Source organism: Buteo buteo, chromosome 4 (assembly GCF_964188355.1).
Source record: "Buteo buteo chromosome 4, bButBut1.hap1.1, whole genome shotgun sequence".
In the NCBI taxonomy this organism is placed as follows: Eukaryota; Metazoa; Chordata; class Aves; order Accipitriformes; family Accipitridae; genus Buteo; species Buteo buteo.
The window spans coordinates 11,234,215-11,258,913 of record NC_134174.1 but is presented as its reverse complement, the minus strand read 5'-3'; the positions used below and the strand labels follow the sequence as shown (position 1 = coordinate 11,258,913).

Sequence of the window (24,699 nt, the reverse complement as noted above, 5' to 3'; positions counted from 1 at the left end):
GGGTGATAAAGACTATTTTGTTATCCTTGATGAAAAAAGAAAACCCCCAAAACCAAACAGCTGCCGTTATTGAACCTGATCAGCTGGTTTGTATCTGTGTTGGCTTCAGTGATTTTAATAAAACTACACAGATTAATTTCCAGTGAGAACTCATTTCCAAAATCACAAAGTTATTAAAAACAGGATGGATGAACTAAATTACCTTTATAACTTTCTGCTGCCAAAAGTCTATCAGCTAAAATTATATTTAGTGGGTTTCCCAGTATTTTGGTTTGCCTTCTTGAGCAGAAAGACCATTTTGGACACAAAGAATTCAGCTCAAGGTGAGTCTCTGCTGCTTTATGTACATTGCACAGTAGCCTTTTAATTAAAATAAGGTTACTAGTAGAGCAAATTGCATGAGTAAGAACATGAGATGTTAATCTTCTAGATTTTAATGTGAAATACCACTGGCTTGGGAGAAGGGACTTTCCCCCTTCCTTACAACCTTCAGCCATGGCTGTGCAAGTGCCTAGGTTTGCTAGTAATTAGATCATTTAAATACAGAATAGGAAACTTCAAAATTACTCAAATACAGCTGTTAAACAGAACTTTAAGGTTTTTTTCACTGATGTTTGAGTGATATTAATTGAGCCTTCACCCAAGTATAAAGAGAATATAAATTATTGAGAAAATGAGTATTCTAAATTGTTAGACTTTTCAGTATTTTACTACACTAACTGTGAAAAATGACCTCTAAGTGTCCATTTCTGCCACTCATGTTGGCTTTGATAGATATGTTAGTATCTCCCTCTAGTGGTTTTCTGAGTAATAATATTGATCAGAAAGCCCTCCAGTGTAAAAGGTCATGAATTTTATTCTCTTTAGATCAGCAGTTCTCTTGCATACACGTCACTAGCACAGCAGTGCACACTCTCACACCATTAAATGCAACAAAATCTAAAATGTCAAGGCTTTCGTTATGAACCCCCGAGTCTGCACTAGCTCAACATGCAGGACTTCATGTATCCATGTATTTCACCAGAAGAAAAAAAACACCATCTACTGCAATTAGGCAATGAACATGTTTAGCTTGGAAAAAATTAAAAAGTAAAAAATATGATTTTACTGAATTCATAGTTTAACCAAATTGATGCACACTATTACCTTCCATCAACACTTGTGTTAATTTGAATGCAGTGAAAATTCCTTACTCTTCCCAATAGCAACACTTACCCTTGCTATCCCTAAGTACAGCTTTATTTTCACAGGTATTATAGTCTCTTGTAATTACTTTGTACCTTTGTTTGTCTCTGTGCAGAAAACTTTCTTCTTCTGTTTCATTTTAACAGGGACAAGGGAAAAATGTTTTGAAGGGAATGACACTGACTCAGTTGGTACATGTGCAATCTCAAAGAGCCAACCATATAAACCCAACAGGTTCCCGTGTCTTTGTATTTGCTATGGGAGAGGCCCTTGTGTTCTGTAATTGTGATTTATAAGGCTCCAGACAGAGTTTTTTCATATTTAATTTCCCTTAATATTGCAAGAGTAATTTGCTCCAGATTGCTGCTTTTGGGACTCGCTTCATTCTGTTTTCTTTTGTATGCTCAGTAAGTAAAAAAGTCTGCTAATTTTTTAAGCCAAGAACAAAACAAAAAATTAGAGAAAGTAACTGACCATCCACACCACATGAAAACTTGCAGAAAAATGAAGATAGGAGCGGACGTCATGGCAGAGGCACGACTCGTTGTGCATATAGGCTGATCCTATTAATAACGGGCAAAGTAGCAAGTAGAGGAAAGGAAAGAAAACACAGAAAAAAAGACATACAAGATGAGATATCATGCAGATTGCTGGCAGTTAGCAGAGTTAATGTGAAAGCATCCACCCAAGAGCAAGAGATTCACAGCAAATTTTGCAAATAAACTTAACCAAAACAATCCACTGTTACAAAACACATGACTTACACACTGATTAGCACATCAAGCTAGTGAGCAAGAGTTGTACTTTCACACACAATCCTATCAGGATGATTTGGAATATTTACAATAGCCAAATAGCTTTTGGATGTTTTTTCAACTTTGTTTAACCTTTGTTGGCCAGTAAGCAGACCTCTGTTTCAAAAATGAAATTTGATTACTAGAAAAATGCATTGAATACCGACTGTCCGGACTTTTTTAACACTACTGACATCTCAGTAATTGTGCCTCATTAAAGTAAAGCAGAGAATATACTGGAACAAAACTCGGTATACAGCAGCTATAGCCAGCTAACTGCACTAGTTTTGGACAATCTTTCCTTTGCAGAAATGGGATGAGGCATTACAAATGCATTTAAAGAATATTTATTTTATATAATGGCAGGTACTTCCCTGTTCAGTACTTTTTGACTTGAAATTTATTCTGAACAATTTGAATTCAACATATCCCCTTTCATACAGTATTTTGAAAGGTAAGACAGAGAGTATATTCAAAATAATGTATATATGTGGCACAGTTATGATTTTTCTCCTTCAAAACTGTAAAGTATACAATACAGGGAGTACTAAACAGCATAGTTTTGCTGATTTCAGTAAAGAAATGCACTCTTATACCTGTTAAGAATGTGACCTAAGATCAATACACATTTGGATAATTTCTAAGAGGAACAATTTCATAAACCAGATATACTGTTTTCAATCATTTAACAACACCTTAAATAATATTTGGAAACTCTAATATAAAAATACTACTTCTAAGTCAGGATTATCATCTATTCGTGAAAGACATAGAAGAATTGAATTTCACATCATTGTACAGAGACCATCAGTTTTATGCTCGCTGATGGTTTTTTTTTAAGTGGGAATCATGTGTGAAAGTGCAATGGTTATAGGAAAGGCAGATAAGAAAGCAGCTGTTAATTTTATGTTAATCATGGGATACTTGAAATAGAGTGGCTATGGTCTAGAGTGAACAGTATGTTTAGTGATAGATAGGTTATCAGGCATCAAGGTACGCTTAAACATAATTTTCACTGCTCTTCTAAAACAGCTCAACAATTGTTTTTAAAGATAGTCTTAAAAGTCTTACAACTTCCATTTTACCTGTTTGGCTTCATCAAAACAGACATCAGGACCCTTTCTGTATCTAGGTTGTTTGACCATTTCACAAGGATTTGGCCCTTCATCTGTTTCTCTGGTTAAGGAGCATGACTGTTTTTTGTGCATCGTACATTAGCAGGATTAACATTCTGGTTTTACTTTTGAGAGAGAAGTTTTATGCTAATTCAGATAGTACTGAAATAAACATCAATAGTCACAGTTCCTTGTTCAAATTAAAGAAAACCAAACCAACCCAACTGTCCAGATAAATCAAAATCAAATACCCTTTTTTTTTACACTGCTTTAATCAAGAAAATAAACTTCCCACATGACTTTTTAGAACCAGTACTTCCAGAACCATACACAAAATAAAAATAAAAGCTGAGGTTTTTTAAGATTTTCTGTATTGCTTTTATTACCATTGCATAAATATTACAGAAATTATTTGATAAAGTATTAGAGTTTCAGTGGTGCTGATTGGTTATAGCACATGTTACCATCGAGTTATTCTGCCAAAATGAAGATACACAGTAAAAGTGAAAAAGCCTGTTTGGAGAAGTAATGGTATATACGGGCTGAAAATTGCAGGAAGGCATATAAGAACTACTGGTTTTACTATGTGTACACCTATATTACCACAAATATCATAGACAAGATCATCCCACTGTCAGCTTTGATAGTGAATGACAGAAAACCTAATCAGATCTCATTAGCATTTCAGCAATGAAGGGAGACAGAGAAAATGCTGTCCAAACTAACACCAGAACAGCAGGCTAGAAATGGGAGCAGTGACATGCTCTTAATTAGCTAACTGTAAACACGAGGTAATTCTTTAGCTTACATCTCTGAATTTAAGTATAAATACTATAATTCACATTTGCCACAAGCTAACAAGGGACACAAGTCATTGAAGCATACTTGAAAGGTACAGATATGGTAAACTGCAAAACCATCTTCTGTTGGAGCCTGCTTATATTACCATTCAGTATGTTAAGCTTTTTTTATTCCACTCTTGGTAGTACACTCATTAAAGCTAAGCTAGTGTTTTTAAGAAAATTGAGCACCAAAACGTTACCTATCTTAGTCTAACTCATACTTGAAGCAATCCTATTCATGCACTACTGTGGAGTACTACAGGAACTTCACTGCGATGAGCGGAGATGCCCAGTGGAAGAGAAGGCAAGAGGACGGGGAATTGTTCTACAGATCTACATCTGTCTTCATTCAGATGTTATCAGATTCAGCTCCCCTTCCCTCTGCCAGGGCCCAGCTGAAAGGGAAGTCGAAACGTAGAAATATTTTTCTAAAAGACCATGTGCACAAGCAGAGCTGTACCAGCCAGAAGGAAGCAGAGTCTAATAATAACCATCTGAATAGCACCCAAAGGTCACTCTGTCTGCTTGTGTGATGCTATGCTACATCTGCATTTCACAATGTATCTTAGTTATATAAAAGAGAGAATAGCTTAGTACTGCACAGTTGGAACAAAAATAAAATAGTTCATTTAGTCAATATAAGCCCACCCAGCTGCTCTGGCTGTGATTTGAGGTCATTTACTGCTTTCTAGAAGGTTTGGGCCCCACAAGGAAATGCAAATCATGTGCCCATTTCCCATCAAACGTGCTTCATTTTCTATAGCAAGTGCTGTCTATAAATTCAGACAGTGGCAACAGTTAATCAAACTGTCATGGACTGGGGCCAATTAGAATATTTGGCTGTGTTTACATAGTTCTGTGATGACATGGATATCGCTTCCACCCCAATGTAACTTCCTTTTCAGCCCAAGCGTAGATGGAATTCGAGTTTTATTAATGTAGCAATGAGTGCGTTGCTTTTGCCAAAGAAACACAGTCATCTCTACTACCACCTGCTTTTCTTTCAGGAATGGGAGAGGCTGTCTCAACTAACTTCCTGACATGGACAAAGGAGTTACTAATCATTTTCCATATTCTGTCATAATAATACAAATTATGATTTGATTTACCATCTCTGGCATGCTATCCTCAAGCATATATAGCAGAGAAAAATCGAGGTGAATTTCTCCTGGCCTAGAATATGTGTATGTTGGTTTTATGTATTTCTATCACCATCACCCATAGGTAGCTACTGGAGTGAACAGGCTAAAGGCACAGAGATTGGCATGAAGGTGGTTGTAAATTAGAGTAACTTTTCACATGCTTTTAATTTTAATGCATGTGTTGCAAGGGCTCTGCTCAGCATGTATGCCACCTATGTCTCCAGTCAGCTCTGAAGAAATTCTATGCTAGCAGCTGGATAAATTTTAGCCTTTGATGGTTAAAGCAGTTTCCACAAGAAATAAGCAGTTCTTATTGGCACTGAGCACACACTAAAGTTCCTCCATCACTTCACCTCCATGTTGCAGGCATCAGTGCAGCATCCCAACTTTTCAGGACCAAACACTCTTACCTTGGTGTCACCCTTTTTTGTTATTTCTCTAGACAGGCATACCCTTGTCTTTTCTAAAGGCTGAACAAACCCAGGACTCTCAGGCTCCCCTTGCCTGTCCTGTGCTCCAGATGCCAACCACCTTGGTGGCACTTCACTGGACTTCCTCCAGTATGTCACTGTGGTACTGGGGAGCCCCAAACTGCACACAGCACTCCAGATGTGGGCTGACTACTGCTGGAGAGATGCGATGGATCAGTTCTCCCAACCTGCTGACTATACTCTAGCTAACATAGTCCAGGATGTTACTGACCCTCTTTATTGCAAGGCATAGTGCCAACTGATGTTCAGCTTCTTGTCCATCATGTTCCTCACTCAAGTCCTTCTCTGCAAAGCTGTTTCTAGGCACTCTGTCCAGCTGCATGTCGTTATTCTGTCCTGGATCCAAGACTTTGCATCTGCCTTTTGGAAACTTCATTAAGTTCCTGTGAGCCCATTTCTATTTAAGTCCTCACAAATAACAGCTTTGCTCTCTACCTCAATGACTGCTGCCTCAGATGCTTTGAGATATCACCCACAAATATCTGCTGCTTCAAGTTCTCCAGTGGCAATCGTGCTACTAATATGTACATAAACAGGCCATTTTTTTCCAAATATATTCCAGTATATCATAGCCAAAAATCAATCCACACTACTAAATAATGTGATTTTAAAGGATACCCGGCTTCTCCGCTTGCATCAGTGGCTTTGGGTCACAGGAGCGGCACAGCAGTTGGCTGTCACTAATAATGAATACTAGATTGGTGTTTGAAATCTTCTCTGCATGATAAAGTCTGGAAAAAAAGCCCCAAAACCCCTATGTTTAAATGAAGCAAGGAAATCCATTTGAGAAGGAATAAAAGTAATCCAACTTCATAGATTTAGTCTGCCTGCTACTGTTTATCTTTTCCATTAATGAACAGCAAGAAACATTTATAACAAATTTTGTAATCTTTTCGTCATTTCCACAGTTCCCCCTTTCAACTAGACGACTTAGTGGGAAAAAAGGAAAAGAGCATAAAGTGACTTTAATTGAGTTAATAGCTAGGTCTGCACTGCTACAACAGTAGCTGTACTGAGAAATAAAATCAGTTCAGCATCAATTCTTCCCCTGACAACACTGAGAAAACCCCCAACCACAAAACCAACCAACCAACCAAACAAAACCCCAACACATAAACCTGTCTGTAAGAAGGGTGAGAAAGAGGTTTAGGGTATGTATACTATGTATTGGATGTGTGTTTGTTGTACTTTTATGTACATATAATTCCACAAAAGGCTTTTAAGTTAGTAGGGTCATTTTCAATTTATAAATAATTGAATAGGCAGTATTATACCTTTAAGCTAAAGATACTACACTTCATGCCTTAGATACTAAAAGTAAGGAAATTTCTGGATTTTTCAAGGATAATTTTCATGTACAATTTAAATTTACTGAAAGGCAGGCAGACCTTCAAAAAAGCAGAGAAAGAAATCTTAATATTTCTTAGTCATTAAAAAAAAACATTCTACCTGTCAAAGAAAGGTAAATTTAGGACAATCTAACAGGTTAATTTCTTTTAGTGATTTCTAAATACATTTTCATACACATATAAAATAACAAGCAAGTCTTTTCATATAGGTGGTTACCACTCCATATAAGCAGAGTTTTATTACTTAGGTGTGAATTGATAGGATTATTTAGGACATTTCATAGATGATGAGTTTGTACCACTGATTGGGTACAATAAGAGGACAAAATAACTGTTGATTAAAAAAATAACTGATGTTGTGATTACATATCTGGTTGTTTTAACAAGCTTAAATTGTCCTTTCATACTCATTCCTACACTGTGGCACTATTTTTGCAATATTAGCATAATAACATCTGTAGTCTTTCAGTAAACTGAACTAAAGAACTCTTGTGAAAACTCTCCAGATTAAAAAAACCAACATAGCCAAAAAACAAAGGAAAAACCCCTACAAAAACAAAACCAAAAAACCCAGCTTAATGAGTTCTCTGCACAACCAGGTACCACACATACTAGCAACATGGAGGAGGAAGTATGTAGGTGGGAAAAAATGCCTGCATGTTTTGGCTGTATTCACCATTCTCCAGTGTCCGTTGTCTTTCTTTCCTGGCTTGAAATACTGTCTTCAAGGAGTTTGAAATCTGACTATTGATTTTAATTTCTAAGACATTTTCATAAACTCCTAACGTATGCAAACCTTCAACCCAGTAGGCTTTTGTACAAAACACAGAACTAGGTCCAAGTTGCTATGTTTCTGAAGTATCCAATTTTTTTAACATAACATTAAACATCATCTTGAATAGGCACATGGAGCCTGAAGAGTAATTCTTTTAATCACAAAACAAAACAGCATGGTTTGCTTAGTAAGACCCACAGCTCATAAATCCTGAGCACTGTTGACTAGAAGGTAAATTTGAAGATAAATTGCATAATCTTCTTGACCATCAAAAATTCTAACACACAACCAGATTAAAGAAAATAAACTCCTGAATATTGCAGAATGCCTTTAAGTTCACATAATAAATTAAAGGAAAACAAATTGTAACAGGGATAGAAATACAATTTTAATGGAGCATATAGAGACTATAAAACAAAAATTTGACTAAAATTTTTCTTGAATTCTTTAATTATTAAAATTAAAGTTAATTCTAAACAAATACAAAGAGAATGCAATTTATGATTTTACTGCCTATATACTTCTCTGTCTTGCTTACGTAACTTTGATGTAAGTAATCAAAAATATGTTTTTTGTTCTTATAATAGTGTCATTATCTTTTGTAAAATAAATGAATATCCAAAAGTTATTATTTATATTGAAGAAATTTTACCTGGAGCAGTTTATACAGTCTACAATCCCACCAAAGGATTTATCATCATTTTCAAAGAAATACTGAGTTTGCTCAGTGATACAGCTTGTTTTAGGCAGAGCAGCACTGAAATCATCATCTTCCATATCAGCTAACAGAAAGAAGAAAATAAATAAATAAACAATGACATTTTTAAGTCACAAATGCAATGGGGACATCCAAATATGGCCCCCAGCCTAGATTCTTACCTTCTACTTCACTCAAAGTTGACTCTTTAACATTCTCTTGACTTACCTGCTTCAAGGAAACGTGGAAAAGTCAAGCTCAAAAACAGCTGCTGTAAGATAGACCTGAACACAGAAAGACAATATATATTTTGTTAAAGGCTCTTTGTCTGCTTTGTATTTTAATGGATCCTTAAAAACTACTCAAATAAGACTTATTAACAACAAAATCATCATGGCTTATTATGCTTTTGCCAGTTATTAAAGCTGTGTTTCCTTAAACCTTATAGCTTGACTCTGGTTTTCTTTTCACACTTTCTCCCAGGTCTTCTTTCACACTAATATTTTCTTCTACTGTTGAGATTTGCTATCCTTTGTGCCCATAACTCACATAATGGAAATGTTATCATGCCATCCATGTCCTCCTTTTATACCTCTGCAGGAGGTGGAAGAGGCGTGTTGGCGTTCCTCTAACGCTTAAACTAACCAGGACTCTTTTTGAACACACTCAGGGAAAATGTTCCTGAATTAGATACTTTACACTGATTAAGGTTCATTAAATTGCTGAGAAGGAGACAAACACTGGAATATTACAAGTATATTACAAAAATCCTTACTGTAGCAGTTGACTTTTAAAATCATCTCTATTTCTGCTCTTGAGGCATGGAATATATTTTCCTCCTAGATACTGCCTAAATACTTAGGCTTAAAGAGCTCCATTTATTTCAAATTATTTTTCTTCACTCATCATCATATTTTTCCTATTTACTTGAAACAAATATCAGCTTGCCACATACATGGCCCCCTTCTCATCTACCAACCTGTCAAAACAGGAATTGCAACAGTTATATTCCTTGAATCCCTGCTTCTGCTTAAACCTTCCTAAGTTGTAGTTTCCTGTCATCACGTTTTAGGTTTGCTTCTACCTACAAATATGATCTGATCTCTCCTCATCTCATTGTGTTCTAACGCCTGCTCTGCAGAAAGAAGGAACTGTATAACTTCATTCAACCTCCACGATTTTTTCCTTTTCTCCTTATCCAGCGTGATCCACGTGTAAAGAAACTGAATCGGTCTGTCACCTTTCCAGTGAAGGCATTGCCTGAAGGAACTCTGGATTCACATCCACAGCTTTGTGCCATGAATCATCAGACGGACAGCGCAACAACTGTCATGGATGAGAAGAGACCTGATGCCATTCAACAGTGAGGCAATTTGCTGAGAGAAAATAGTAATCCTTCATAAGGGCTTCCCACAGAATTTACAGGGAAACGAGTGAAAAAGGCAGCCTGGGAAAATGGTAAAATCTTCTGAGTTAAAAGAGCATGGAGGAGAAATGCTATGTACTCTCTTAACTAAATGCTGATGTATCCCATATCAATTTTGAAAATTATCACTCACACCTTTTTCCCACATTGTTGCCTGAAACACTATAGTTTTCTTTAATAACCTGGTTTCTCTTATTTTCCTGCATTTGTGTTTGCCAGGTGCCTCACTGAAACCATTTTTGGTCAGTCCTTTTCATTCTGCTTGCTTAATGGCCTTCTCTGCCTGCTTCTGACCTAGATTCCATTAAAAACATGTCTGTAGAAAGTACTTTCATGTGGTACTTTCAAGTTAAACATCACACAAAATAAAACTCGGGTCTAAATTGAGTCCAGACCACTGAGTCTGATTTGAACACTGATAAACTAAAGTTTCTCTGTTTGAGAAGAGCTCAAGTTTCTCTTCTGGATTATTGCCCATCTCCAGTGTTTGAGGTTTGCTGTTGTCCAAGAAAACCGATATTTTTGCTGTTGCTGTTAACAAAATGTAACTGACAATAAAATCCAACATACAATCTCCATAGAGGTATCTGTGAGAAAATAAATATATGTTTGTTCAGCTGCTATATATTTTAGCTCTTAGCTTAATAAAGTAGGTAATTTACTCCAGCTTGATAATTATTATAAAAAAATAGGCACCATGAAACTTTAGAAAAAGGAACAGTCTCCAGGGGTGCAATTCACACCAGTGAAAAAGTGTCACATCAGTATCAAATACTTATTCTAATGTGGTGCTGGAGGAAGCAGGTGATAGGGATGTCTATCTACATGGCTCTGAAATAGGTAAAATTATTTCTGTGGCTATTATTAATAATGCACAAACCAAAGTCAAAAGAAAAGAAAGCTCCTAAATGGATCTTTAGTTTTAAAAAGCATCCAGTATTCTGATTGTGAAAGATAAATGTAATTACTGGTGCAATCCTGCCTCTCTCAAGGTCAATCCCAAAACTCCACAACAGTCCAAATATTCTAACTTTTCCCCTCAGCTATAGAAAATGCTAGGACAATGACTATAGAATTATCCAAAATGGTTTATATATATATCTGCTTCCTTGAAATAGTTCAGTAGTGCTTTTCGCCTTCCATTTCAAAGAACCAGCTAATAATTATCACGAAAACCTTAAACTGAACTGTGCCATCAGATAACATATCGGTTATTCTGCAACCTGAAGCAAAACTTCTTTACATTTTGTAATAGAGAAACTTCTTTGCTCACAAGCTAGCGAGGCTCGTTGACAGGGCTTTAAATGAGACTTGAAGGGTGAGGGGATAATATCAGGCTTGCCTGTGAGAAGCTGTGGGATGATACACCAAGGTTAGAGGGACGGGGTGCTAGTGAGGGCCCTCAGCCTGTGGCTCTGAGACGTGCTGTCTACACTGCAGCACACCTGAAGTCTTACGGAGATGAGCCAGGGGCTCCTGAGGTAAAAGGAGCCAACAGGGAAACACTAGTGAAATACCTCAAAGGAATTAAGAGCTGTTCCTCTGAGAAGGTGGCACGGCCGACAGCCCAGCTGAAGTGCCCCTACACCAATGCACGCTACACAGGCAACAAACAGGAGTTGGAAGCCACCGTGCTGCTGAAAGCTATGACCTAGTTGCCATTACTGAAACGTGGTGGGACGAATCCCATGACTGGAGTGTGGCTATCGATGGCTGCAGGCTGTTCAGAAGGGAGAGGCGAGGAAGGAGGGGTGGAGGCATTGCCCTCTACATCAAGAAACAGATAGAGTGTGAAGAGCTGTCTCTGAAGAATAGCCACAAGAAGGTTGAAAGCTTATGGGTAAGAATCAGAGACTGAGGCAACAAGGGCAACCTTGTGGATGGTGTCTACTATGGGCTGCCCAATCAAGGGGAGCCTATTGATGAAGCCTTCTTACTCCAGCTACAGGAGGCATTGCGCTTGCAGGCTCTTGTCCTGCTGGGGGACTTCAACCACCCCAGCATCTACTGGAAAAGTAGGATGGTGAGCTATAGGCAATCCAGGAGACTCCTGGAAAGCATTGAGCATAACTTCTTAAGCCAGGTAATAGACAGCCCTACCAGACGGGATGTGATACTGGACCTGTTGGTCACCAACGCAAATGAGCAAGTCAGTGATGTCAAGATTGGAGGCAGCCTGGGCTGCAGTGACCATGCACTGGTGGAGTTTGCAGTCCTGGGGGATATGGGTCAGGGAAAGAGTAAAGTCAGGACCCTGAATTTTAGGGAAGCAAAAGTCCAGCTCTTCAAGGAGTCAGTCAATAGGACCCCCTGGGAAACTGCCCTCAGGGACAAGGGAGCAGAACAGAGCTGGCAGATCTTTAAGGACACTTTCCATAGAGCGCAAGAGCTCTCGATTTCCAGATGTAAGATATCAGGAAAGGAAGGCAAGAGACCGGCATGGCTGAATTGTGACCTGCTGGTCAAACTAAACAGGCGAGAAGGAAATGCACAGGCAGTGGAAGCAGGGACAGGATCCTGGGAAGACTATACGGACACTGCCTGGTTGTGTAGGGATGGGGTCAGGAAGGCCAAGGCACTGCTGAAGATGAACTTGGCAAGGAATGCAATGAGTAATAAGGGCTTCCATAGGTATGTCATCCAGAAAAGGAAGGTCAGAGAAAGCGTACCCCCCCTGATGAACAAGACTGGCAAACTGGTCACAATGGATGAGGAGAAGGCTGAGGTACTCAACAACCTTTCTGCCTCAGTCTTCACTGGCAACCTCTCTTCCCACACCTCTCAAGTGGATGGACCACAAGACAGGGGCTGCAGGAGCAAAGTCCCCCCCCACTGTAAGAGAAGATCAGGTTAGTGACCACCTGAGGAACCTGAACATACAGTCTATGGGACCTGACGAGATGCATCCCAGAGTCCTGAGGGAAATAGCTGATGTATTTGCCAAGCCACTCTCCATGATATTCGAAAAGTCATGGCAGTCAGGTAAAGTCCCTGGTGACTGGAAAAAAAGGAAACATTGCACCCATTTTTAAAAAGCATAAGAAAGGAGGACCGTGGGAACTACTGACCTGTCAGCCTCACCTCTGTGCCTGGGAAGATTACGGAACAGATCCTCCTAGACACTATGCTAAGGCACATGGACAACAGGGAGGTGACTGGAGACAGCCAGCATGGCTTCACCAAGGACATGTCCTGCCTGACCAACCTGGTGGCCTTCCATGATGGAGTGACTACATCAGTGAACAAGGGAAGAGCTACAGATGTCATCTATCTGAACTTCTGTAAGGCCTTTGACACTGTCCCCCATGACATCCTTCTCTCTAAACTGGAGAGATATGGATTTGATGGGTGGACTGTTCGGTAGATGAGGAATTGGTTAGATGGTCACATCCAGAGGGTAGTGGTCAATGGGTCAGTGTCCAGATGGAGACTGGTGATAAGTGGTGTCCCTCAGGGATCTGTACTGGGACCAGTACTGTTTAATACCTTCATCAGTGACATAGTGAGATCAAGCGCACCCACAGCAAGTTTGTAGATGACACCAAGCTGAGTGGTGCGGTTGACATGCCTGAGGGATGGGATGCCATCCAGAGGGACCTGGTCAAGCTCGAGAAGTGGGCCCATGTGAACCTGATGAGGTTCAACAAGGCCAAGTGCAAGGTCCTGCACCTGGGTTGGGACAACCCCCAGTATCAACACAGGCTAGGAGATGAAGGGATCGAGAGTGTCCAAGAAGGACATGGGAGTACTGGTGGATGAAAAGCTGGACATAAGCCAGCAATGTGCTTTCGCAGCCCAGAAGGCCAACTGTATCCTGGGCTGCATCAAAAGAAGCGTGGCCAGCAGGTCCAGGGAGGTGATTCTGCCCCTCTACTCCACACCCGTGAGACCCCACCTGCAGTACTGTGTCCAGCTCTGGAGCCCTCAGCACAGGAAAGACATGGACCTGTTGGAGTGGGTCTGGAGGAGGGCCACAAAAATGATCAGAGGGATGGAACACCTCTCCTGTGAGGAAAGGCTGAGAGAGTTGGCTTTGTTCAGCCTGGAGAAGAGAAGGCTCCAGGGAGACCTTATTGAGGCTTTTCAATACTTAAAGAGGGCTTATAAGAAAGATGGAGACAAACTTTTTAGCAGGACCTCTTGCGATAGGACAAGGGGTAACGGTTTTAGACTAAAAGAGGGTAGATTCAGACTAGATATAAGGAAGACATTTTCTACAATGAAGGTGGTGAGACACTGCAACAGGTTGCCCAGAGAGGTGGTAGATGCCCCATCCCTGGAAACATTCAAAGTCAGGTTGGATGGGGCTCTGAGCGACCTGATCTAGTTGAAGATGTCCCTGCTCATGGCAGGGTGGAGTTGTTCTAGATGACTTCTAAAGGTCCCTTCCAACCCAAACTATTCTATGATTCACGAGTTTTTGTAAAATGATTCACTGAAAAGCAAACATTGATTTTCTTGAGACTTCTTGCTAGAAAAAAGGAAAGATGATATTCTGAAATAGGGAACCAAGTGATCAATAATTCTAAATGTAATAATTTCATCTGAACCTTCACACCTGCCAATCAGACTCAGACCATTAATCCTAACTCTGCTTCCTGAAGCTGAGTTTGTAGAGTCAGAATACACAGTCACAAAACCTGGCAAGAGTAGTTTTAAATTCAACTGTTGACAGAACACTGAATTTTCCAAGGAGTTTGAAGACATAGCTAAGAATTTTCACCATGGGAAACTGCAGAAACAAAGGGTTCAGAGCAGTTTTATGGAGGGGAAAAAAAAGACTAATACAGTTTCAACCCACTGAATAATTCTAGTTTGGATACACAGATTTCCTACACACTTGTACTTACCAGGCAGCTGCTGAAGCCCACCATCCTAGATGCAAAATATCCGTTATTGTAGGCTGTGAAAAAACCATCAGAGATTATGTTATTTGTATAAACACCTGCAGATTTTTAAGGGAATGTCAGTTGCCACACAAGGGACTACTGACCACATAAGCAGAACGAAGTCCAGCTCCTTGCTTTGGTTCTTCTTCGGGATCGCAGACTGATTGATAGTCATACGACTTGTTAAAGGCATACAGGGACATGTTAATCAGGTTTCGCATCAGGCCAGGATCAATTTCACCAAAGAATCTTCCAATCTGATGAGGGAGAATATACAGAGATAAGTTAAAGTATTTGCAAGCATTTTTTCTCATAAAAAAGTGAGCAGTTCTGATTTGCCTCCCCCACACACTATTTTTTCCTCTACACAACCCACCCAGTTGTGCTGCTTATGTATTTATTTCTTTGTTTGACTATTTCTCTTGGTTGGAGAACTCCAGTTAGACAGTAATTATTAAATGCACCATCAATGAGACCACTCTGCTTAGGGAAGAGCAAGAGAGATATGAGAAAGAAAGTGCGTGGATGCCATACTACTTGCCCTCACCATCATAGGTCCATCAGCAGCCTACCAGCCTAAGGGCAGAGCACAAAGAACACAACTTGGTAGAAGTATGGCATCTTGAACCATAAATAAGGCTGTGAAAAAGACTAACAAAATAACTGGAATTTCTGATACAGCAATTTTTTTCTGATTCAGAAAAGTTGAGAGTGAAATGCTGTTTTTTTTTTTTCTCTTAAAACTTCCTCCTATTGTTTTTCATGTTTTGTCCTTAAAAATATACATACCTGTTGGGTATATTCATCCCGATTTGACATCAAAAGAAATCCACCATCGTCAAGGATAACACAGTCCACATGCTATTGTAAGAAAGTAAAATATGTTTTGCAGGAAGGATTTGTCAAGAGAACACTCTGTAAGAAACTATTTTTTATTCAACACTTCAGAAGTATCTTCAAATCTATGTGGCTCAGGCTAAATCACAACCCCATAGCCAAGGGCCAATATTAAGCTATAATAAGTAGAATTATCAGTATTATAAAAGTTTGTACAGATCAAAGGCTTACTTGTGGCTTAATTTCATAAAAGTTGTTTTGTAAATTCTTATTTGCTCAATACTTTGTTAGCTCTAAGAGTGCTATATCCTTATTAAATCTGATTATAACTGAATCTCAACTCATAATAAGGGACCTCAACTTCTCATGTGCTTCAGCCATGCTTAAAGTCCTTTTCCATTTGCAGCTTTTAATGGTAAAAATCCGAAGGGCAGACTCTCAGCTTGCTAGTAATGATTATTTTCACTTGCCAAGGACTGTAGTGGGTTTCTTTCAGGTGTCAGGTGCAGGGATGGGAGGCCCACTGGTTCCCTATGCTTTGCACTTTGTAAAAGATCCTTGCAGTCAGAGATTGGAGAGATAGCAGTGAGGCCAAACAGATAACCTCCGAGAGTACCCTTTTTGCTGTAACTCTTGCATTTAATGATCTTCACACTCCACAAAAGAACTCACAGAAGACCTGAGCAGAGAAAGCTTTTAAGCACATGGCAGAATCTGATACTGTGACAGCCCCTGAAGCTGTGCTCTCCTGAGTGCTAGCAGAGCTATGGGATCCCCAAATCCTGAATGGAAACAGAGGAGAGGAGGATGTCTAATGACTGTTGAAGGGCACATCACATACTCTGGTGCTTTTCAGTTTGCATTTACCCTTCCCTAAGGTACTTCTAGTGTTCTTTTTCACAGTTGCTTTTTTTTTTTTTTTTAAAATTATTATTATTCCCTTTCTGCAGGATTCCCCTCTTGCTTTGAAAATTACTGTTATATTTTTCTCACATTTTTCTTCACATCATTCTCTAATGCTCTATTTTTCTTCCCTTTAGTTCTCATAACCTCATTGCAACAATTCTTGCAACAACCACTTCACCTGACTTTTATACCCTCTTTCGTCCCCTCCCCTGCTAATATTCATCTCTTTCTCAAGACACAAATGACTAAGTCCTGTTTTCTGTAAAATTAACCCTCAAATAATAATGATAGAATCATTATCTTAGATAGATCTAGACAGAATGAGTGAATTTTCATAAACTACCAGATATTCATGAACTGAACATATTCTTACCATACTGTTTCTCTCACAGCCACAGATTTCACTGTTGCACTAAAAAAACAGAAGTACAGTAATCTTCACAAAAATGTTTCAAAGAAACTGTATTTTGCAGTGATATTAATCAAGACAAGAACAAGTGATTTGATTTTCAATATCTGTATATTAAATTAATTTTGAATGTGTGTTGTTTATCACAAGTATGTCTGTGAACAGCCTGTATTCAGTAATTATCAATGGCACAATCTCTACTGTCTTTCACAAAGTCTCTGATACATTTTCCTTTTTAAGTATGCTCAATATATTACAGATAAATAGTTTGGAGGACTTGTCAGGATGTCAGTGTTGTGAATATAAAGTCAAAGGGAAAGAACACATACCATTCCACGTGTTTAGAGTATGGAAAGAAAGCCTAGAAAATATGCTGCCAAGTATCTTTTTTGACCATGAAAATCTTCACCAGTCTCAAAGCATGGGAATCCCATGTGATAAAGGAAGCCCATCATCTCCAGTTAGCTTTTATGGCTTTGATTACTACCACATTTTTCTCTTTTTCTTGCAATATGTGTATACATACACACATAACTGTCTCCTTGCATTATGTCCTGAGCAAAACAACTACCAGATAATGCTGCAGTCATTCATCTCAAATTAATTCTGAGATATTCTTCTTTCTTTCTCTTTTTCAGTTATGTATTTTTGTCCTTAACTGTTCTGATGTTTAGGCAATGTATTTGCCCACCCATTGAACTACAGCCCTAATACGTACAACAGCCGGACACTGTTACCGATTCCCTTAATATACAACCAACCAAGCAACATTGCCTCATCCAATTCTTCCATAATTGTCTTCATTTTGTGCCTCTCCTTTCCCAATGTACTATTAATTCCTTAGGTTTTGCTTCCATTTAGTCTTTCCTCCTTGCCATTTACACCTAAGCATTAGATGTAACGAATGAAAGGTTTAAGCACCTATTTCATTATGTTCTGCTAAAATGCTGTGATGTTGGTTGCAATATAAATCCTTACTGTTCACTGCTTACTCATCCTCCATATTAAGTAAAAATAGATTCACCAATTCTTTTGCAGACTTTATTCACTGCTACAGCACAATCTTAGGGAGCCTACTGGCTGGAATATGTAATTTTTCTTTGTCTTTATCCATGTTCTATAATTATGAAAACAAGGCACGTACAAAATACAGCCTATTTCAACATAGATTTATTTTGTGCATTTGGATGATTTAAATACCACAACTACTTGGCAACTACGCATCAGTGTGACTCTGGCAGAAAGAGCTATTAGACCTATTTGCATCTGAAGCTTTGAGAAATGCAAATAAAGTTCAAAAAAGACTTGGTCAATTGCTTACCAGGCTCTTGATTGTGGTTTTTGTGAAATTTTCCATCCAGCTGGTTGCATCAATTTTTATTCCAACAACTAACAAGAAATACATGAAAGTCTTTTTTAGTAAAATGAAAAAAAAAAAAAAAGAAAAGGTAACTGTAGAATCCTAAAAAAATGGGAAAAATTATAATAACATCTAAATTATTAGATTGGAAAAGGATAAAATATGACTTTTGCTCAGTTGTCTGACCACCAGCATCCTTCATGAGACTAATAAATTAAGCACTCATACTCAAACACAACCAGATCTTTGGTTTGATTTCCACTAGCAAGATTAAAACAGACTCAGAGAAAAGAATGTTATATAAAGTGAAATTCCTTTGAAATCTCAATTAAATTTCTAATTCACTGTTGAGCAACAACCAAATAACTTATCTATTTAGAGTTTCAGCACCCCTCTATCTTACCTGCTGGTTTCAGAAGCTTCCCATTAATTGTTATTTCCACAGCCTTGCTTACCATAATACCTGTTTCATAGCTATTGGCACCACTTTCTGAGAATATAGAAGGGGGGGGAAAAAAAAGGTTAGGTTGATATAAAAGCCTCTGCCCCTGAAACTGAAATTAATGATTATTCACATACCCAGAACGATTCAAAAAAATCCTTATTCAAAAACGGTCACACAGTTGTACTACACATTTATCACCTGTAATAGGTCAGATCACTAACATCTGGATGACTAAGAATACTTTTGTTTACTTTTCTTCATTCACTTTTTGTACACGGTTTCACTGCTTCATAAAGTTACCATAGCCTTTTTTTTTTTCTCTGCAAACAGAGCCATGAATAGCTTTACACGTGTGAGCAGCTCTGTTAAAACCAGGATCAGAGCCAAAGATTTTATCCTGCTGTCGTCTGTGTATTTTTCAACGCAGGGTATACTGACACCACTCACTAACCAACAATTACTTCTCTGACAGAGTTCAGCCTGTTTTCAACACTGCTTAGTATGAAAAAGCAAGTTAAAAGTATGTTCCCTGGAGCTCTTTAAGGAACAACAAAGGCTTCAGGGAATTTAGTTAATTACCTTGTTAATATTTTATTGAGAAAAGATGCAATAAATAAGTATGAAATAACAGCAATAAAAGATCCCATATGTTGAAGAGAGGAGTAAGTCATTTGTGGTAGCATCTGCTTTTAGACAAGCTTGGCAAGGTTAATGCTGCTCACATCAGTAACGAGCACTTACTATTGTGCATATATAGGTTTTAAATATCACAGTATTTCAGACAGACTGGTTTTGGTGAATAACAGCAACTTGAAACAGAATTCAAAAGCAAAGTTTAAATTAAGCAGCAGTGCAGCGGACAGAGTTGTGGACTCTGGTCCCTTATACCTGCTCTCCCAAGTTAGGTTTGGTGCTGAGGAAGCATAGGGAACTTAGCTCAAATACGGCTTTTTTAGGTAGTGATATTGTCCCCGAGTGCAATTTGCTTTCACTTCCTTTTAAAATAATTCTGCCAAAGCATCTTTGTAGAACAGCGTTTCTGTATAATAAATAAACACCAGTACTCTGCATGTTTTCTGCTTTGTTAATTCTGAGCTTACAGGGCCACCAGAGTTGATGACAACTTATGATGTCCCTTGTTTAGTGCCCTTCTAGCTACCTTTTCCTTAATAATGGAAAAAACTTGGGACATCTCAAGATTTTTTTCCTTATGAAGCGTCCCACTCATCTTTTGTCAGTGTCCTCAACCGGTATGGGAAAATTCCACAAGTACACTTATACTGGACTAGCTAGCTCTGACATTTCAAAACAGTGATGACTTACTGTTGTAGTACGGGGCTGTGAAAATATAGTTGTCATTATCTAAACTCCGTTTATAGAAGCTGACTTCATAAGTTTCAGCATTTTCCAACCAGTCTTCTCCTGCCCTAAATCACAAAAAAATAGTGATCAAAAAAAGATAGAGTCTCATTAAAGCTGTGCTGCAGGGTTGGTTTTTCTTTTAAATGTTTCCCAGTTGGAAATAATGTGAGATTCATTCATATAGTCCTCAGACTTTGTGAGCTTTCACTGGTTAACTGCCAGGTGTAATTATTAAAAAAAACTTTGAAAAAAAAAAAAGAAAATAGTATTCTTGGAACAACACAGAACTTGTCTCATCACTTTTAGATATATTGACACAAATATAACTGCAACAGTATTTACAACAAAATATAATCAAACCTTTATAGCACATGCTATTTCTTGAGAAATCATCCCAAAAGATTTTATATCATTAACACCAAAACAGAAAAGAAACTGGTTTGGCGAGTAAAATTCATCGCCATTTTCCCATCTTGGGGAAACACAGAATAACCTAAGAAAATAGATAAATTTGTCATTTATCAGTATATCTGTACTAGTGCCCTCACTATTCCCAGTCACTGATGGGTGTGTCTAGTTTATTATATGACCACTTTCACATTCCCTTTTTGCCCTCTGGTAATGATACATTTTTCTCTATTAAGTCCCTGGACTATTTGGTCTGCTCTTATTAGTCTAAAAAAGAAATTGCATACTGCTTTACAGTATTTGCAGCCTGCCAAACAAATGAGTGCTTAGGAGTAATTAGAGATTAGCATGGCCCCACTACTACTGCAAGGGCACTGCTTTTACTGCTACTCTACACTGATTAAAAAGTTGGATTACAAGGATCTGTTATGGAAATAATGTTACAAATCAGTTTCAAGCAGTGACAAAGGTAAAATCAAAGAAAAACAAGATATTCCATTCATCTCATACTTATCAGTTCAGATTAGACTGTAGCAGAAGTTGGGTTTTATTCAATAAATCCATTATTTAACATTCCATCCTTTCAGGTTTCAAAATGATACTATACTATTTTATAATAGTTGTTACCTTTTGGGGAAGACTCTAGTAATGCCACCATCTGTAACAACAAATTGTGCAACAACTCCATCACTGTAAACAAAAATAAGATTTAAAATGAAAACTGACTTAAATTCTCACAAGTTCCTATGTCAAGGGTTGCCATTTAAGTGCGTAACTGTAAATTAAATATTTATCCTGTGTAAACATTAACTGTATATTTGTATATACACACACATGTATATTATTTTATTATTAAACTTTGAAAAGCATCCAAAAAATCACAGTCAATAAAAAGAATACTTACAGAGACAGTTTACTCCAATAATTTTGGGCAAGTTCATTTGTAAATCCTGCATCCAGCAAAACTCTGATGACCATATCAGTATTACCTATCAAAAGAGTTAAGAGACTCATCTGAAACCATATGACATAGAGTTTCATTAAATGGCTAAAGTCAAATTCTCAGTTGCCAAGATGCTATAGCCACAAAAATTGGGCTATTTCTATTAGACATACTGTCTAACTTCAAATTACGTCAAGTACTTACTGTTAAATAGATTGCTCTCACACTGTTGACTTCACTTAAACATTTCCTTCTTTGTATCCTAAAAAACTATCTTTCTCTCATAGGAATAAGCAAGGTGATAAGGGTACAGGTCCCAGCTTTGCAAAGCTCTCTTAAATTTGGAAATTAACCTATTTTTAAGGCATGTTTTCATTCAAACACTTTCTATCTCAGGTGATGTAATGAAACAACACTTAATTCTTAGTTATACTTAACTCTTACATGGTACAAAAATAGAGGTAGCTCAACTACAATAGAAATATATTTAAATCAGTTAAGTCCCAGCCTTCTAAAAAAACCCTATTTGCCATCTGAAGATGGGTACAGGGAAATAAACTAATTTTGAATTAGTAGCTTAGATGTATATGTCATTTTTAAATATCTTTGAAAAGATGGTTTGAAGTCAGTGCATCTCAAGCATCTTTTTCAGTACCACTTTGCAAAAGAAAGTTCTAGGAATGGTCAACAGAAGTAAGCACACTCTTTAATACAGATTTTACCACTGTGGAAATTAAAACAGGGCTAAACTGGAGCTGAATAATTTAAAGGGAAAATCTGGCTCTTGGTCTTCAATGTCTTAGCCTTGCTGAGGAGACTGAAAACTCCTTCTGGGGAAAAATATAAAAAACCCCAGCTTTTCTTTAGTTTTGCTCCATAGAGAGCCACGATATGCTCTGTACTTCACTAAGTCTCAGATTCCAGAAAACTGATATTGACCTTTTTTTTTTTTTAAATGCTCTAATTCAATCTGTTTTCACAAAACAGATCAATAGGGACATGTATTGGGGTATAGAAAAGCTTTGTAAGCTTTAGCAAAAAGGCTTTTTCATAAAATCCACTGAAGCCTGGATGCGTGAGCATGCTACGCACAGAGCCAGCAGCTCTGATTTAACAGCAGCAAGCACTGTCTCATATAATCTTAACACATTAATTTAATTGTCATTAGATATATTTACATGGCTTAGCTAGGTAAACCTATTAAACTGTATCGAATGCCACAGACTCACCTCTCCTATTCACATGTGCAATGTCATAGTATAGTATGTACTGTAAGTTAAGGTGCTGTTTTAAAAATATTTCTTCAGCTAGAAGTAATGACAAAACCCCACTAATTAACATGATGAAATTTGGAGGGCCTTGCTGCATCCACATTTTCCTAGAAATTAAATTGATATTCTATCTGAACATAAATATCAAAATATGTCTCTCAGAGTTGTATTTCTTTCTGCTAATATAGACTCATAATATTTTACTGGATGCATTTTTTGTTTAGGATCCCCTTGCACTGCATGCACCACCACAGAGTCTTGCTTACTTACCTAAAGCAGATGTTGGAGACAAGTAGGGTGAATTGCTCTTACTGTCCCCTTAGTAACAACAGAGGTAGTTGTCTAACTTTCTGGCTAACTTCTAACAGGTTAAGGTTGAATGGGGTGAGTCAAAATATAACAGGCATTAAACTTACAGTATATAGATTATTTCAGTTTGGGGATTTTACTAGTTATTCCTTTTGAAAAGTATTTTTAGTTGAGATAATTTCCATTGCCACTGTTTCCTTCAGTCAACACTGTTTACTTATTCAGGAGACTATTTTTAAAGTAACTTCATTATTAGAAAAAAAAAGGAAAAAAGTGAATTTTGTTGTGGATTCCAAAATGAAATATAGCAATAATTTGATAACATTTTGGCATAATTACTTACTAAGCCCTAGTGTATATTACAATATAACTAAATGTGTCCTCAATATTCACTCATGTAACTACTGAATATTAAACTAGAATTTTCATTTATTAACTGGTCTAATCATTTGAGGTGAATGCTTTCATTTCCAAGACTTAGTCAAGGGACTCAAGTAAAATTTCAGTCAGTCAGCAATGTGTCAATGAATAAGATCACTCTATTAGAAACAACAACAAACACCCACATGTGCACATAAAAATAGCCTTTTGTGAGAAGTTCTCATATCTAAGTGAACATTCCTTCAGTTACATGGTCTAGCAGAGAGATTCTTATTGAATTGATCAGTGATCCCTGACAGCAACATGTTAAAAAGACTCAGGGAATGCAAGACAAAAAGGAAGTTTATTCCGACTGTTTAGAAATTATTAATAATGCTAAAGAAACCCAAAGACTGAATTTTTCATGAGAACAAGACTTCAACGCATTACTGATGGTTCATTCAAAAGCATAACTGCTCAATTATTCTAAATGGAGCTTAAGGCCCAATTTCAAAATGTGAATACCTTCCCAAAGCCCAGTGCTCACCACTGCAGCACTTACATGAATCTCTGGTCTTAAACAACTCAAGTCCCAGTGAGATCACTTAACCAATTTGTGAACCAGCAATAGAACTTCCTTATCTTTTATTCTGGTTATTGGTTATTTTGGTACTCAACTCCTTTTCTTTGCTTATTTTGGTTATATAAACTGACAAGAAAGCAGACTGGAGATTTCATTACAAGATTTTGAAGTCTACTTGAGACTTAATTTTGCTGATATGCTCAAGAGAAAAAACTATAAATTCAAAATATTTGGAGTATATTAAAACAAACTGGCAGTTAATTGCTGCTAGAACAGAATGCTGAGAGGAATTGTGGAAAAGACTGGATGTGTAATGCCCTGCAAAATTTCTTAAATAAACCCAGAAAATTGCAAACTAATTTTACAATCTCTACCTTGGATAGAAAATCCCAACACTAGGTGTATTTTTACTAAAAAAAGAATCAGTGGAGATAAAAAACAAAACCACATGATTTGAGCATGAAACCTGTCATTTTGACTAATTCTCATTTATGAGTAGGTATTTTCCTAAGGAAAATTTCAGTGAATTGAGAAGAATACTTACATGATGGACTGCTTGGAGTATTTCTGTCAATAAATTCATTGAAATTTAATAGAAATTCAGTGTTGTTTTCTGATTTTTTTACATCATTACAGTATTCTCTGAAAAACAACAAAACATCAGTCTTCTCAGATTTGTTTCCTTTGCTACTAAAGCAGACAAACATGGCTCAGCGATTTTAAAGGCCAAGCAGGATTGTGCAACTACAATGAGGTGGCTGGCACTACTACGTCAATTGACTACCATAGTCAATATTGAAT

The 24,699-nt window shown here is 37.6% G+C and overlaps 1 protein-coding gene across 3 annotated transcripts in view; it reads right to left on the bottom strand.

Moving 5' to 3' along the window:
• The window catches only part of CACNA2D1 (calcium voltage-gated channel auxiliary subunit alpha2delta 1), a 431,292-nt gene that overhangs the window by 10,061 nt on the left and 396,532 nt on the right, over positions 1–24,699 (bottom strand). For 2 of the 3 annotated variants that reach the window (XM_075024734.1, XM_075024735.1), the window contains 14 exons: positions 24,443–24,540; positions 21,337–21,421; positions 21,060–21,122; positions 19,986–20,089; positions 18,621–18,707; positions 18,179–18,246; positions 16,822–16,860; positions 15,495–15,566; positions 14,810–14,962; positions 14,667–14,719; positions 8,619–8,674; positions 8,346–8,475; positions 6,188–6,300; positions 3,065–3,147 (listed from right to left, as the gene is read on the bottom strand). In XM_075024734.1, the coding sequence (XP_074880835.1) occupies positions 3,065–3,147; positions 6,188–6,300; positions 8,346–8,475; positions 8,619–8,674; positions 14,667–14,719; positions 14,810–14,962; positions 15,495–15,566; positions 16,822–16,860; positions 18,179–18,246; positions 18,621–18,707; positions 19,986–20,089; positions 21,060–21,122; positions 21,337–21,421; positions 24,443–24,540 (1,204 nt within the window). The remainder of the gene's footprint in view (positions 1–3,064; positions 3,148–6,187; positions 6,301–8,345; positions 8,476–8,618; positions 8,675–14,666; positions 14,720–14,809; positions 14,963–15,494; positions 15,567–16,821; positions 16,861–18,178; positions 18,247–18,620; positions 18,708–19,985; positions 20,090–21,059; positions 21,123–21,336; positions 21,422–24,442; positions 24,541–24,699) is intronic. The other variant, XM_075024736.1, reaches the window with a different exon arrangement.